The 15,632-nt window shown below is 34.5% G+C and overlaps 1 protein-coding gene across 3 annotated transcripts in view; it reads right to left on the reverse strand.

Moving 5' to 3' along the window:
• The window catches only part of MARCHF1 (membrane associated ring-CH-type finger 1), an 879,756-nt gene that overhangs the window by 165,586 nt on the left and 698,538 nt on the right, over positions 1-15,632 (reverse strand). For all 3 annotated transcript variants that reach the window (XM_058436859.1, XM_032148774.2, XM_058436860.1), the window contains one exon: positions 8,196-8,246. In XM_058436859.1, coding sequence (XP_058292842.1) covers positions 8,196-8,246 — 51 coding nt within the window. The remainder of the gene's footprint in view (positions 1-8,195; positions 8,247-15,632) is intronic.

The raw sequence follows: 15,632 nt of genomic DNA on the forward strand, positions 1-15,632 counted from the left end.
GCCTTGAATAATTAAACTAAATTTATACCCATTTCCTCAACTTTGGTCTCAGGACAGACCTTAACTCAGGCTCTCTGAAAGTTCTTAAATTAGTCCACCTCATTTCTAGTTATTTCCTAATTATATATCCTACTTTACTTCATCAACCTATCAAACTTACCCTCTAAAGGTATGTAGTCTGAAGGGATAGATGATTTATAGGTCCATTGTGTTAGCAAACCAAAATGGATCTCTCAATAAATCAGAACATTAAACACCTGTTCAGAGGTGCAAACACTTGGCTCAGGTTTTCAGCTGAAAATAATTCTCAGTACGTTTTACATATAAGAAACACTTTCACCTTGACCTTGCTGGAAAGTACTTTGGGATCTTAAAGGCAAATCTGGAAAAATATGGAAAGATGAAGATTTACAGAAGTAAAATTTAAGTATATATTGGATCAGAAGAAAACACCTATTTAAAACGCTGTGAACCATATAATACCTTGTACACAGTACGTCATCAAAAAAATATTTGTTGAGTAAATTGTACTGACTATCCCATGCATCTTTATTTATTGCAGAATTAACTGGTGTGCACATTTTATAAACTTTACCTTAAAATTTTGTAAGATATTTTAAGGTAGAGACTAACTGAAGAATTGAAATGACTCTCTGTCATGTAAATGAAGTCTAGTGAAAATAATAGGAAATGATGGAAACTAACTGAAATATCATTTTGTTAAGCTAGTGGCTTTTGAATTTCTTCTCATAAACAGATTAGATTTTGTGAGCTGCTTCCTACACACACCAAAAAGCAAAGGATTTTATTTAAAAGAAAATTCTCTTGACTTGAATTGGAAGTACAAGCCGTTCTTTCCTTTTGACAGTTGGCTTTTGAAAGGTTTTTCTTGTGAGATACACATTATACTGTTGCTAGTTAAATGTAATGATCCTTCACCCTAGAAGAAATAAAAGGCAAGATTTGGCTGACTTTTCTTCTTGAGGAACCTATTTGTGAGTAATATGTGTGTTAAAAAGCAGTAACAAGCACTAATATAAAAAAGTATTAAAAAATTAAGTAATGGATAAATGAAAGCTGCCTTTTTCACATCCAAGATATTTTGATAATCTCACATATACTATATTAAACCTATATAACTTATCTGTAGCTTTTGGATCAACTGTAACATATCCAAGGCACACCAACCTTACTTGAATTAAAAAAAAAAAAAAAGAGAAAGAAAGAGAGAATCATAGGTGTAACTGTCTTATATTTACTAAGACAAACTAGAAATATAAATTAATAAAAAAGCAAATGTTGCAAGGACCATAAAACTCAAAGTATAATTGCTGTTGAATAATATATGGTACAAAGATCCAGAGGCAAAAACTTAGGAGATATAATTTTTGATGTTCACTAATAATTGCACATTTATTATTTATCCCATGTTTGGAATTTTTTACTTTCACAGTAGCAAGATCATATTTATAAGATACAGTCCTGAATGGCAAAAATAATAATGTTCCGTTTCATACATACTCATTAAGAAAAGTCTCAAGGACCTTGATGGGTTCTAGATCAATTTCTCTGTTTCTAAGCCAGATGACACTTCAGTGACTGGTGTTGAGCACCAAGACTCTCCTGAATTTCCCTGGTAGGTGACACTTCTTCACATGTGCTGTCAAACTCATTGAGCTTGACAATCTCACGTAGATTGAGGTTGTATGACCTTTATGACTAGACTGAAGATAATGCATTCTATTATTTAAAGTTCCATCTCAAAAACCCTTACAAAGTATTTTATATAACTTCATCCTTATGATCTATGTTTTCTAGCTTCCATGCCTTGGACTTATAACCCTTTAAACAGCCTTCCCTGACAGTTGATCAATTCACACCCATTCTTCAAGTGCCTTTTTACATACTATTCTTCTAAGAAATTTTCTCTGCTGCTACCCTGTCCCAATTAGATGGAAGTGATGGCTCTCCAAATTCCCATAGCTTCTGTCTATACTTCTTTTTAAGGTAGAATATTAGGGGTTCCATTCACCACAACCAGGTTCAGTGACTTTCTGAGAGAACTCAGGAGAGAATATACCCATACTTATGGCTGTGATTTATTTGTATCCTTGTATCCAAAGGATACAAGGCAAATCAGCAAAGGGAAAAGGCACAGGGAGTGATGGAGTGAAGTCCAGAGGAAACCAGGAGCAAGCTTCCAGAAGCTCATCTCAGCAGGGTGTGCTGGGATGTGCTCAATGAGTTTGACGACACATGTGAAGAAGTGTCGCCACCAGGGGAGCTTGTAAGAGCCTCAGTGCTCAAAGTTTTTACTGGGGGCTGAGTGTGTAGGCAACTACGTGTACCAAGACTCCAGACTCCCAGAAGGAAGGCATGTGCTTAGGATAGCTGTGTTGTTTGCAGTTCAGGCAGAGTGAATCATCCTTAACAGGTAGGGTGAAGCACTACTTATGGAATCTAAGTTTCCAGAGGTCAGCCAAGGGCTAATCTTGCCTCAGGCTATTCTCAGGATAGAGTCTCATGCCTGTTATGTGAAGTCTTCTGTGCGCTGTTAGTTACTCAGTTTCACCGTAAGCTCACTAAGGAACGGGGAAGGAAATTTTTAAATTATTACTCCATAATTCCCAGTATAGAACAAGATTTCCAATATGTGACACTCAACAAATATTGATGATGAGAAAGTCTGATTCATTAAAGAACTGCAAGAAAGAGGCAGGAAAGCAGACTTATAAATATAAAAGATAATTCTGCCATTCCATTCTAGATGGAGTCCTTTGTACTCTCTGTGATTTTCCTGTGTCTAAGGACAGGAGATGGCATAAGCATATAAAAGGTAAGGAAGACACCCATTATGAGTAATACTATTATTGACATAAGACAATTTATTATTTATTGTTAAATATATGTATACTTTTTATGGAAATAGGAATATGCATTTTTTTAAGGAAATAACTTCAGATCACTAACATTTTCCTTAGTCCTGTCCACTCTTCATTTTATTATTATTACACCTAGAAAACATTGCATATATTATAGACCATGTTCCAATTTACTGGCTTAAAAAGATATTTATCGAGCACTTGCTTGAAGCTGTCACTGATACAGAAATATTAAGAATCCCATAATAAAAATAGCTAATACACAGGCCAAACACTGTTCTAAGCACCACCGCAAGAGGTAGATACTAATATGTATCTTCCTTTTACAGACAAACTTATTAGGGATGTTAAATAACTTTCCTAAGAGTTACTCTGCTATCCATCCAATCACTCCACTATACTGATTCTCATACTTGAGAAATGCTCACAGTCTTCAACATAAACCATTATTTTGACAAAATTAAGGAAAAAAATCTTTGCTCCAATGTTAAATTTTTCCTCTCCAATGCTTTACAAATTAAAGAACTTAAGTATTTCTAGATTTGGCCACTTCATGATTGATAAATTGTGTAGTCAGTGAACAGTTTTCCACTTATCAATTTATGAAAAAGTAGTGAGGACTAAACAACATATTTAGCATTGTGACTCATTCTGAACATAAAAGGAAAGTTAAGTTGGTTTAAATAGGTAAACTCATGTGCACTGAAATCTGTTTATTCCTATCACTGATTGATGGTTGAGTGTTTGTGGTTCAATTTAAGTTATGTTCAAGAATAGAATTTTTTTATTTCTCTCCAAATAGGATGCAGTTCTATAATTAATTGTCTCCCACACAGAAGTACAATTAATACATACCAGACCCTGAAGAAGAACTCATAGAAGGTAAACTAGACTGTTGATTTTTCGATTTCTTAAAGCATTAAAGACTAAAACATGATAAACAAGCTGGATTAAGTAAAACCCAAAGAGCAGTTTAGAAATGCAGATATAATTTCACCCCTAGATCATGAAACAGTATTTGGTGTGACAAAGGCGTTGTCAGTACTGTTTACAAGTTTTTTGGTCATTACTTATTCAACATTAGTATTCAAGTTGAGACAGATGACAGAGTTCTTTGGTTTGGGCAAATCTCTTCATTGTGAAACTAGGGTGATAGATATTTGAAAGGCATTGTTTTAATTTATAACCACTTCAGAAAACCTCCTTCAGGTGACTGATATTATCATCATCCCTATGTCATAAAAGAGGCAACTGTGTCTCTGGAAGGTAAAGTGAACATCTCAGGGTCATGTAAGTAGGAAGCGACAGAGTGGTGACTTACACTCAGATCCTTACTCTCCAGAGTTAGTGCTCTTAACCAGTAGGCCACATTGCCTCTCAAATATCTCTGAAGGGACATAGATTTGAACGTAATTAGAAATATTCAGTACCAAGCACTGAGGTACAATTCTCTATGTGTCTGTCACATCTCTGCATGTCTTGCAAGCACACACATTGACTGATACTAGACTATCTTAAAGAATGTTAGTATAGTGGATGGTGTTGCAAGACAGAGATATGGTCTCCCTATGGAGGAATGGGCAGGCATGCTTACTCTTATTAAAATATTAGGGTCTGCTCCTATAAACATCCCAGTGTGTGTGCAGATGTCATCTGACCATTGGCGACTGGGCTTTGGAAACCAGCATAAGATAATGTTGATACTGTGGTCACAGTTTTTTTCCTAATGAGTTATAAAGCCTTTTGATTCTGAAAACAGAAGAGAAGAAAACAAAAACGTCTCTAAATTGGAAGTTGATCTACTTTCTCTAATGTCTGAAGATTATTACTATTTTGGGGATCCTCTTCAAAAAAAGCAAGGCTGGTTCAACATACGCAAATCAATAAATGTAATCCAGCATATAAACAGAACCAAAGACAAAAGCCACATGATTATCTCAATAGATGCAGAAAAGGCCTTTGACAAAATTCAACAACCATTCATGCTAAAAACTCTCAATAAGTTAGGTATTGATGGGACGTATCTCAAAATAATAAGAGCTATCTATGACAAACCCACAGCCAATATCATACTGAATGGGCAAAAACTGGAAGCATTCCCTTTGAAAACTGGCACAAGACAGGGATGCCCTCTCTCACCACTCCTATTCAACACAGTGCTGGAAGTTCTGGCCAGGGCAATCAGGCAGGAGAAGGAAATAAACGGTATTCAATTAGGAAAAGAGGAAGTCAAATTGTCCCTGTTTGCAGATGACATGATTGTATATCTAGAAAACCCCACTGTCTCAGCCCAAAATCTCCTTAAGCTGATTAGCAACTTCAGCAAAGTTTCAGGATACAAAATCAACGTACAAAAATCACAAGCATTCTTGTACACCAATCACAGACAAACAGAGAGCCAAATCACGAGTGAACTCTCATTCACAATTGCTTCAAAGAGAATAAAATACCTAGGAATCCAACTTACAAGGGACGTGAAGGACCTCTTCAAGGAGAACTACAAACCACTGCTCAATGAAATAAAAGAGGATACAAACAAATGGAAGAACATTCCATGCTCATGGGTTGGAAGAATCAATATCGTGAAAATGGCCATACTGCCCAAGGTAATTTATAGATTCAATGCCATCCCCATCAAACTACCAATGACTTTCTTCACAGAATTGGAAAAAACTACTTTAAAGTTCATATGGAACCAAAAAAGAGCCCGCATCACCAAGTCAATCCTAAGCCAAAAGAACAAAGCTGGAGGCATCACACTACCTGACTTCAAACTATACTACAAGGCTACAGTAACCAAAACATCATGGTACTGGTACCACAACAGAGACATAGATCAATGGAACAGACCAGAGCCCTCAGAAATAATGCCGCACATCTACAACTATCTGATCTTTGACAAACCTGACAAAAACAAGCAATGGGGAAAGGACTCCCTATTTAATAAATGGTGCTGGGAAAACTGGCTAGCCATATGTAGAAAGCTGAAACTGGATCCCTTCCTTACACCTTATACAAAAATTAATTCAAGATGGATTAAAGACTTACATGTTAGACCTAAAACCATAAAAACCCTAGAAGAAAACCTAGGCAATACCATTCAGGACATAGGCATGGGCAAGGACTTCATGTCTAAAACACCAAAAGCAATGGCAACAAAAGCCAAAATTGACAAATGGGATCTAATTAAACTAAAGAGCTTCTGTACAGCTAAAGAAACTACCATCAGAGTGAACGGGAAACCTACAGAATGGGAGAAAATTTTTGCAACCTACTCATCTGACAAAGGGCTAATATCCAGAATCTACAATGAACTCAAACAAATTTACAAGAAGAAAACAACCCCATCAAAAAGTGGGCAAAGGACATGAACAGACACTTCTCAAAAGAAGACATTTATGCAGACAAAAAACACATGAAAAAATGCTCATCATCACTGGCCATCAGAGAAATGCAAATCAAAACCACAATGAGATACCATCTCACACCAGTTAGAATGGCAATCATAAAAAAGTCAGGAAACAACAGGTGCTGGAGAGGATGTGGAGAAATAGGAACACTTTGACACTGTTTGTGGGACTGTAAACTAGTTCAACCATTGTAGAATTCAGTGTGGCGATTCCTCAGGGATCTAGAACTAGAAATACCATTTGACCCAGCCATCCCATTACTGGGTATATACCCAAAGGACTATAAATCATGCTGCTATAAAGACACATGCACACATATGTTTATTGCGGCACTATTCACAATAGCAAAGACTTGGAACCAACCCAAATGTCCAACAACGATAGACTGGATTAAGAAAATGTGGCACATATACACCATGGAATACTATGCGGCCATAAAAAATGATGAGTTCATGTCCTTTGTAGGGACATGGATGAAACTGGAAAACATCATTCTCAGTAAACTATCTCAAGGACAAAAAACCAAACACTGCATGTTCTCACTCATAGGTGGGAATTGAACAATGACAACTAATGGACACAGGAAGGGGAACATCACACTCTGGGGACTGTTGTGGGGTGGGGGGAGGGGGGAGGGACAGCATTAGGAGATATACCCAATGCTAAATGACGAGTTAATGGGTGCAGCACACCAACATGGCACATGGATACATATGTAACAAACCTGCACATTGTGCACATGTACCCTAAAACCTAAAGTATAATAAAAAAAGTAATATAAAATTACTAGTATAAAGTTAATTTCAGGAATGTGGAAGGTCCTGGCAAGTGAGAAGCCCTGAACTGGAAGCTCTAATCATGACAAATCCATCTTGTTTCTAAATATATTTTTGAAAGTCATTATTTTCCATTTTGACAAATGACTCTAAATTACTTTTCACTTCCCAAGCACCAGGTGTATATATCACATGGTGACTCATTTTAAAGAATAGCTCTTACATTTTGTTTTTTTAGGCAACAAAAATCTAGAGTATGTCTCTCAAACGATAATCTTTTCAACACTGTGGTGTCCTACTTAGATTTATATACAGTCTAGGGAATATTTTGTTTTTTTATCCGCTGACTCTACAACCTCTAAATATGGCCAAACTGATGTTTTTATCAAATTGATTTCTAAAACTTGCCTTAGTGACAAAAATAGTTAAATTCCAACAGAATTCAGCCCAAAGTCCAGAAAAATTAAATTCACGAGAATTGTACCATGAATGTTGATATAGTTTCAACTTGGATATGTGGCAGATCTATGGTGTTTGAAATGACAGAAAAAACATACTTTACATAATACTATGACAGTAGCAAATTGGCCAGACATGGTGGCTCACGCCTATAATCCCAATACTTTGGGAGGCTGAGGAGGGCGGATCACGAGCTCAGGAGTTCGAGACTAGCCTGGTCAACATGGTGAAACCCTGTCTCTACTAAAAATACAAAAATTAGCTGGGTGTGGTGGTGGGCACCTGTAATCCCAGCTATTCAGGAGGCTGAGGCAGGAGAATCGCTTGAACCCAGGAGGTGGAGGTTGCAATGAGCCAAGATCTCACCACCACACTCCAGCTGGGGCGACAGAGTAAGACTCTGCCTAAAAAAAAAAAAAAAAGAAAGAAAGAAAGTAGCAAATTATCTCTTGCACACAGCATGGAAAAAGAAAAAATAGCCTAACTTATTTTCTTGTGTAAAATCACGTCTTCCTATTACAGTAAAAGCTTAAAAGAGTTAAAACCATGAACAAATCACATCTGTGTTCTGCTCACAGATAACAATTATAGGTTAAACATTATAAACATTTATGTGAACTCATGAAGTGTAGAAGTCAAACAAACAAGAAAGTGAGTACTTCACTTACCTTCGAAATGTTACTTGATCGACTTGCAGATCGCCCTGGGGATTTTTCATTCTGAAAAATAAAATTGGAAAGATTAATTAAAAGAAGGTATGGCACTTTCACCATACTGTACCACTGAGAAGAGAAACCACAGCACAAGGAAATTTGTGAATGCTCTCTATATTGTTTTGACTAATACACATACTAATTGCTTACACAGAATGCTTTTTTCTTTTAAGAAATCATTTCTCTAATATATATTAGTGTACTTTAAAAATGCTTCAATTAATATCTGAGTATTAATCAGGTTACAAGTATTTGTTTCCAGGAAATAATTATTTCTCCAGAAAAATTTTCGAAATTCTTTGAAAGTAAAATTAGACAGTAAAAGTGTAGTCTACTATTTCCCCTTTTGCCCTTGCAACTAGGAAATTTTGAGTAAATTCTGGTTTTCAACATCATTAAATATTCTGTGCTGGGTATATGGTATATACATCCACCTTGTATTCTTCTAAACTGCCTTTTATTTATTTTTTGTTATTTTACATACTTTGAAATTAAAACATTTACTTTTTAAAATTTAAGATGCTTCTGGATTTATATATTTTTAAACTTAAAACTTTTATAAATATTTATATCCTCAGTTATTTCCTCTTAAAGAATTTTTTATTTAAAAGAAAAGAGGCATGAAAAAAGCTTTTGAATAAATGTTTTTTTAAAAGGTCATATAATTTTAAAGTAGAAATGAACCTTAAGTAGCTGGGCCCTCCCGTTTGAAGCCCAGAGACATTGTGTTCCTGAAAATTATATAGCTACTTTTTCTACTCTGCCAATTATGTGCTGATGGATAATCAACTGGAAAAATCAGAGTTTGTAAGCATTGTGCATTTTACATGTAGAAAGAGATCAAAGATCAAAGTACACCTCTACTTCTGTAGAGAAAATGTTGGAAGAATCAATTCTGAATACTAAAAGTTTATAAAGGATCTGACATACCATTGTCATTGAAATAATTTACCAATGTAAGAATTCCTTTTGTTTTTATTTTAACTTCTGGACTCAGCCCCAAAGTGGGCCTGAGTAGGCAACTGCAATGCATCTTGACATAGGTCATTTTTGAGAACTAAGTTGTTATAACAACCCGTGGGGCTGAAATTGCCCATGATGACTATTTGAGACAGTTTTAGAGACACAGTGATGACAGGATACGTCAGATGTGTTATTGCAGAAAAACACTGGCTGCATTCACTGCGAACTGTCACTGTGTCATGTGCAGGCTTACAGATATTCCAGCTGAACAGTACTTTTTCCTTCACATGCAACATCCATCTCATACAACCACTGATGTCACTGTGGAGTATGTTATTACAGACCGAGATGAGTCAAAACGATACGGTTAGTTACACCTCATAACAGCCCCATGCTCCAGCTGGAAATTAATGTGTATACGACCGCAGACATTCTTCCCTGATTAGCTCCGCTGGTGATGGAGAGAGGCACTTTTCTACTGACATCTCAACTCCTCTCCTAGAGACTAGAAAACAAAATCAATCCATCTTTCCTTCTCAGTGAAATTTAGGATTTTGCCACATTATTGTGTAGGACAGAGTCACATAATATAATAGGCTTTGGGAGAGACTGGTAGCAGTGGTTATTTTGTTATGTTTTCTATATTTACATGACATTTGAGAACATGATTAAGAACTAGAATTGAAAGTTGCTGCCACGGGAATCACACAAAATAAGAAATTTAATTTTGCATAGGATTACTTAATTTTTCAAACTAAATGGGACTTCATGATGTTTTGAGATAAGACAAGAAAGGCCAGATTCACTTTACAATGTGTGAGTTCACCACACAGTTATAATAAGAATATTATTTCCACACTGTCTACCAGCATCTGCAGTCTAATGGGGGAAAAGCATCTGATTGATGATTTAATACTTCAAAGGATTTTTTAACTTGAAACGGATTGGCTTTATTTTCTCCCAATATAAGGTCAGGCATTGAAATAAACAAACTTAGGCAAACGTTAACATTTTTGCCATGGCTACGTTCTCTGTTGTTTCTATACCAGTACATGGAAGAGGAAAGTGCGTCAGAAAAGTTAACATGTGGGAGGACAGTGGTGTACGCTATGCTGTGCTGGCAGTGATGGAAAGTGAGAGACTGCCTTGCAGTGAGAACTCTGGTGATGTGCTAGTTCTGGCAGGAGTACATTGTTTGACATTCCTGGACTTCAATTTCCTCATTGTAAAATCGGGGAGATAATATCTTGGAAATCTGTGTAAGGAACAAATGAGTTATAAATGAAAACATTTTATAAATTGTGAAGTTATGATATTTCCATTATAATACACAGGTATAAGAAACACTGAAAGAGCTTTCTTTAAAAATCATGGTGATCATCATAGGTCACTGTACACTTTTTTTTTTTTTTACATAAACATCTTATTTTCTGTATCTTGCAATTCTGCCTTTGATTCTGGCACATAAAATTTAAAAATTAAATCATTCTCTGCCCAGGGGGATTAAGAAAATTGGTTTGCCTTGCTTTTGAAGCAAAGCACCAGAAACACTTCCTCTCTTGGAAAACGTCCAAAGCAATCTGTCCAATTTGCTACTAATTAATTGGGTGGCTTATCCCATTACTATTGCAATGTCATATTCTTCTTTGCAGATTAGTCAATATGGTTGTCATACCTCATTACAATCAGTTTAACTACTTTACCTTAGATTAAAAATAAGCTGTCTCAGAATCTAATATAACTTACTGGCACCCAAATTATAGTGACTTTGTAGGTCAATAAAAGTTGGAAGCAACAAGAGTTCCTAACAAGTCTGCGTGGAATGGATGGGATCATTAAGCAGTAATGTTGGATTTCAGCATGTCATTCACAGTATACAGACAGGGACAGAGACTTCCAGTTTCATAAGTTTTATTGAAAATATTTTCAAGAAGTTTCTAATTTTTGATTTGCTATGAATGTGTCTGATATTAACAGTTCTGTTTTGTGATGATTATTGTTTTTCAAAGTTGATCCTACTAAACATGGTCAGATTCTTTTTACTAGCAAGGAAAAATGATCACCAAATGAGAAAATCATTACCAAGTTTTGTTATAATGAATTTTTAATGTTAGACTCTAAGGAAAGTGACACAGTTCCTTTAAAACGAAGTGGTCTGTCCTAACAATACACAACATGACTGGACATGTATGAATCTCGGTATAAACTTTCTGTATACTATGTCATTGACTGAGGGACACAATAAAGCTTAAAAAAGTTCTTTTAATGTAACCTGAAAAAAGTAAATATTTCTGCAAAAAAAACACACTAAGATATTCTTACAGAGACCACTAATCTGATATTCTGCAATTTTATTCCCCCTTTTTTTCAGGTTAAAAATTCCAAGTATTTGAAAGGAGAAAATAAGGTAATTTGGAGGGTCATCTGAACAATTTTAAGTTGACAATAGATCAATTTTTGCTAGGGTAATTATAATTTGGAATAGAAGAAAAGTCTTAAACAATGTGGTTTGTAAATAAAAAATAAGCAAGGCCATAGGGAAACTGAATACTGCAATAAAATTTGATTAAAAGATATATATAAAAATCTCATGCCTATTAAGTGATAAACATTTAATGTCTATGAAACATTTAAAAATTATTTGACCTTAAATAATACTTTAACAAATATGTCCAAGTAGAGACTTTACAGGGTCTTTTTTTTCAATATTGAGCCAATACAATTAGAAATCCAATTTTGAAAAGTGACTCATAAGTCTTAATTGCCTGAAAATTAACTAAGATACTTTTATATAATACTTGGTCCAAAGGAATGAAAACTCTGAAATAGAGCCAGAAGCTATATAATATATAATATTAAAACCTATAGCATATTGCAAAAGCTGTATTCATATCAAAGTTTATAACTGTAAATGTTTTCATTATTAGAGAACACAAGAATGTAATAAAAGAAACATAAAAGCTAAAACTAATTAAATTGATCTAAGTTAGAGAAAGGATAAAAAGATTTCCTTAAAGAAAGCCTTTGAAAATAATTGCAAAATAGATGAACTTCCCATAAGACTTATTAAGGGAAAGAGAGAACAAAAAAAATGACATGAGAAATGATACATAATCATAGACACAAAAAACTATATAAAAAGAATGCTACATGTAACATTATTGCAACAAATATGAAAACCTAGAGGAAATACATTATATTTCAGTAAAGCAAAAACTCCCAGAATTTGTTCAAGAAAAAGAGAAAAACATAAGACAGTTAATCAAGGAAATATTCAAAAAGTAAATAAAAGTCTATATGCTTCTGAAATGGATAAGGGCATGCTGATTTTACAACTGAGCTGTATTTTACTTTAAGGAACACATAATTCCAATATTATGTATACTATTATTGTCATAGAAACATAAATTTCCCTAATCCATATTATTAACATGGCATAAATGAAACTTCAAATGTGTTAAGACAGTACTCCCTACCCCACCAAAAAAAAACCAGTAGGAAAAAAAAAGGAAAAAGAAAATGGTGCTCTGCTCTCATTTGGAACTACAGATGCAGAAAATATTAAAAATTAGTGTATATTTTGATAGTAGCATATATCTTTGATACATGAGCAGTGTATCACTAAAATTCCCCAAGAATAGAATAAATAGAATTTACTTATTTCAGGTTTTAAAACCTCAGGACACCTGTCAACATAATCCATTAGATTAATACATTGAAAGAGACAAACATTATGATTTTATAACTAAATTCTGAAAAGATATTTGACAAACTTTGGCAGTCTTATTCTAACATAAGCTCTAAGTAAAACAAGAATTGAAGGAAACCCCTTATAGTAATAAAGACAATATTCTAAAAGACACTGTGAGATATAATTCTAATTGTTAAAATACAGAAACTACAAAAATTATAGAACCTCTATTAGGGGTGCTTGCTATAATTATTCAACTTGTTTTAGAGTTTTTAGCAAATATAACAAGGAAATGGAGTATTTGGTAGAAAAAGTGTTGAAAAAGAAGCAATAAAACAATCCTTTCTTATTAATGACATAACATCTTAGAAATCCCAAGTGTCTCTGGTTAAGAAACAAAACTACTGCAGCTAATTAGACTTTAGTACAGTACTTAGATACATGACAATTAGATAATGGCAGCGTCTACTAGGTTTCCTAAAATCCATTATCTCTTGCTTGTGCATTAATGGAATAATAACTGAATATACACCTTCACAGTGGCATTATATCTCCCAGCCTTCCTTTGGTTATAGGTTGCCTAAGGTCAAATTTCCTCCAATGAGATGTGACCAGAACTAATAATTGTCAGTTTCCTGCCTGTCACATGAATCTCCCATACAATTTCTTACATGCTTTTTTTTCCTACTGCTCTATGCTGGGATGGAAACTATCAGGGCAAGACAGAAGGCCACGAATCAAAGATGGTAGAGCTGAATTCTTGTGGGTCTTTGAGTGACCACATAATGAAAAGCTTCTGCCAACTTGGAGTACATACCCTAAACTCTCATCAGAGAGGAAAAAAAGTGTATTTCTTGTGAGCCATTACATTTTTTATTTATTTATTATAATATTGTATCTATCCTAATGGAAACACTATAAAATCAATAGCTTTCTCTTAGCAATAAATATCCAGAAATGTAATAACAAAAATAAAAACCATAAAACACTTAGGAATAAACTTAACAAGGACATGTTTTTTATTTGAAAATATATTCTATAAAATATTACTGAGGAGTGTAAGTTGTGATCTGAAAAAATAAAGTACCATACTTGGATGGGAAGATAATTTTCTAATATATAAACCCTCTACAAATTGACATATGAGTAGAATGTAGTTCCAATTGAATCTCCAATAAAATTTATTTCTTGTTTTCTAGAGAAGAAAGGAGGTAGATAAAATGATCTTAAAAAACAATGATCTTAAAGAACTTGTACATAAAAAGAAATACCTGAGAATAGCCAAGAAAATAATGAAAAAAAGGAGAGCTTTTTATGCCAGGCATTGCACATATTAAAAGTCACTATCATTAAGTCAATATGGTATTGGCATAGAAATTAACCAAAAGATCAGTGTAATCAAGAATAGAAAATCCAGAAATAGATGTAAGAATCTCACATATAAAAATGATTTCCAGTCAATATTGAGGATAGTTGATGCAATAAATGTTGCTGGACAACTGGCTACCTCTGTAGAAGAAAAAGCCAGACCTCTATCACTTAGCATGTATAATCATGGAGTCCTGATGGAACAATGTCTTAAATGTTGAAGATTAAAAAAACTTTGAAATAAATCTAAATTATGAATTCAATCTTGGGGTGGGCAAGATTTACATAGCTGAGACACGAACCAGAAACTATATGGCATTGGTATATTTGATTATCCTCTGTCTAGAAAAATACAAAAAATTAAAGTGAGTAAACAATTGTGTTAGTAAACAATGAAACACAAAAGACTGATAAAGTTTAATTTCTAGAATATGCAAAGTGGTTTTGTCTATTCACAAGAGAGGCAACAGAAAGGAACCAGATAGAAAACATAAATGAGCAAGAGATAGAAACAGAAATTCACAAAAAAAGGAACTACATATTGTCAATAAATATATGGCAAGATGCTCAAAATCATGAGCAGTCAGAAAAATGTAAATTAAAGTAGCAACAAGACATCACTTTTTACTCATCATGCTGAAAAAATTTAAGAGTGATAGCTTTTGTTGCCGATGGCAATAGGAAGAATGAATACTCTTAAAAATGCTAGTAGAAATGTGATTTTCTTCCACAGCATCATTGAAAAAACATCTGGCAACATATATTGAAATTAAAAATATCACTTCATGCAGTAATTTCACCCTTGGGAATCTCTCCCAGAGAAATACAAGCACTATACATAAAAATATGTGAATGAGGACACTTAATATACAACTCTGTTTTGAACTAAAAATAAATAAATAAATAAAATAAATAAAAAGAATCCTAGCAATAAAGATGGGACAGTTGTTAAATGTCTCAAAGCTTTAAACCCACTCTTCTAGCTTCTGTTCTGGGCTGGAACTCCACAAACCACTTTTCTGTTGTGTCATCTGACTCCCTACTAAGCTCTGCTTATTGGGGAGTGGGTGTTGAGGGGGGCCACAGGGAAACTAGAAGGCTAGAAAAGGAAAACAGGATTTGCTCCATCTATTTGATTTCTATACGCTTCTTGTGTTTGCATCATCCTAGAAATGCTTCTTCACCCTGGGAGTTAGTTGCAATCCCCTCCTGTAGCAGCAGCTGACAGCTAGATACACGGTTTCTAACGCCCGCAGAAACAGGTTCATTGCACTCTTTTGAAGACCAGCTGGTGGATTCTTAGAATTCTAAGAGGTTTGAGTTCCAGTTCCATGGGGCCCTCCTCCAAGCTTTTAATAATTTTAATTTCT

Source organism: Hylobates moloch, unplaced genomic scaffold, assembly GCF_009828535.3.
Source record: "Hylobates moloch isolate HMO894 unplaced genomic scaffold, HMol_V3 SCAFFOLD_3, whole genome shotgun sequence".
Classification (NCBI taxonomy): domain Eukaryota; kingdom Metazoa; phylum Chordata; class Mammalia; order Primates; family Hylobatidae; genus Hylobates; species Hylobates moloch.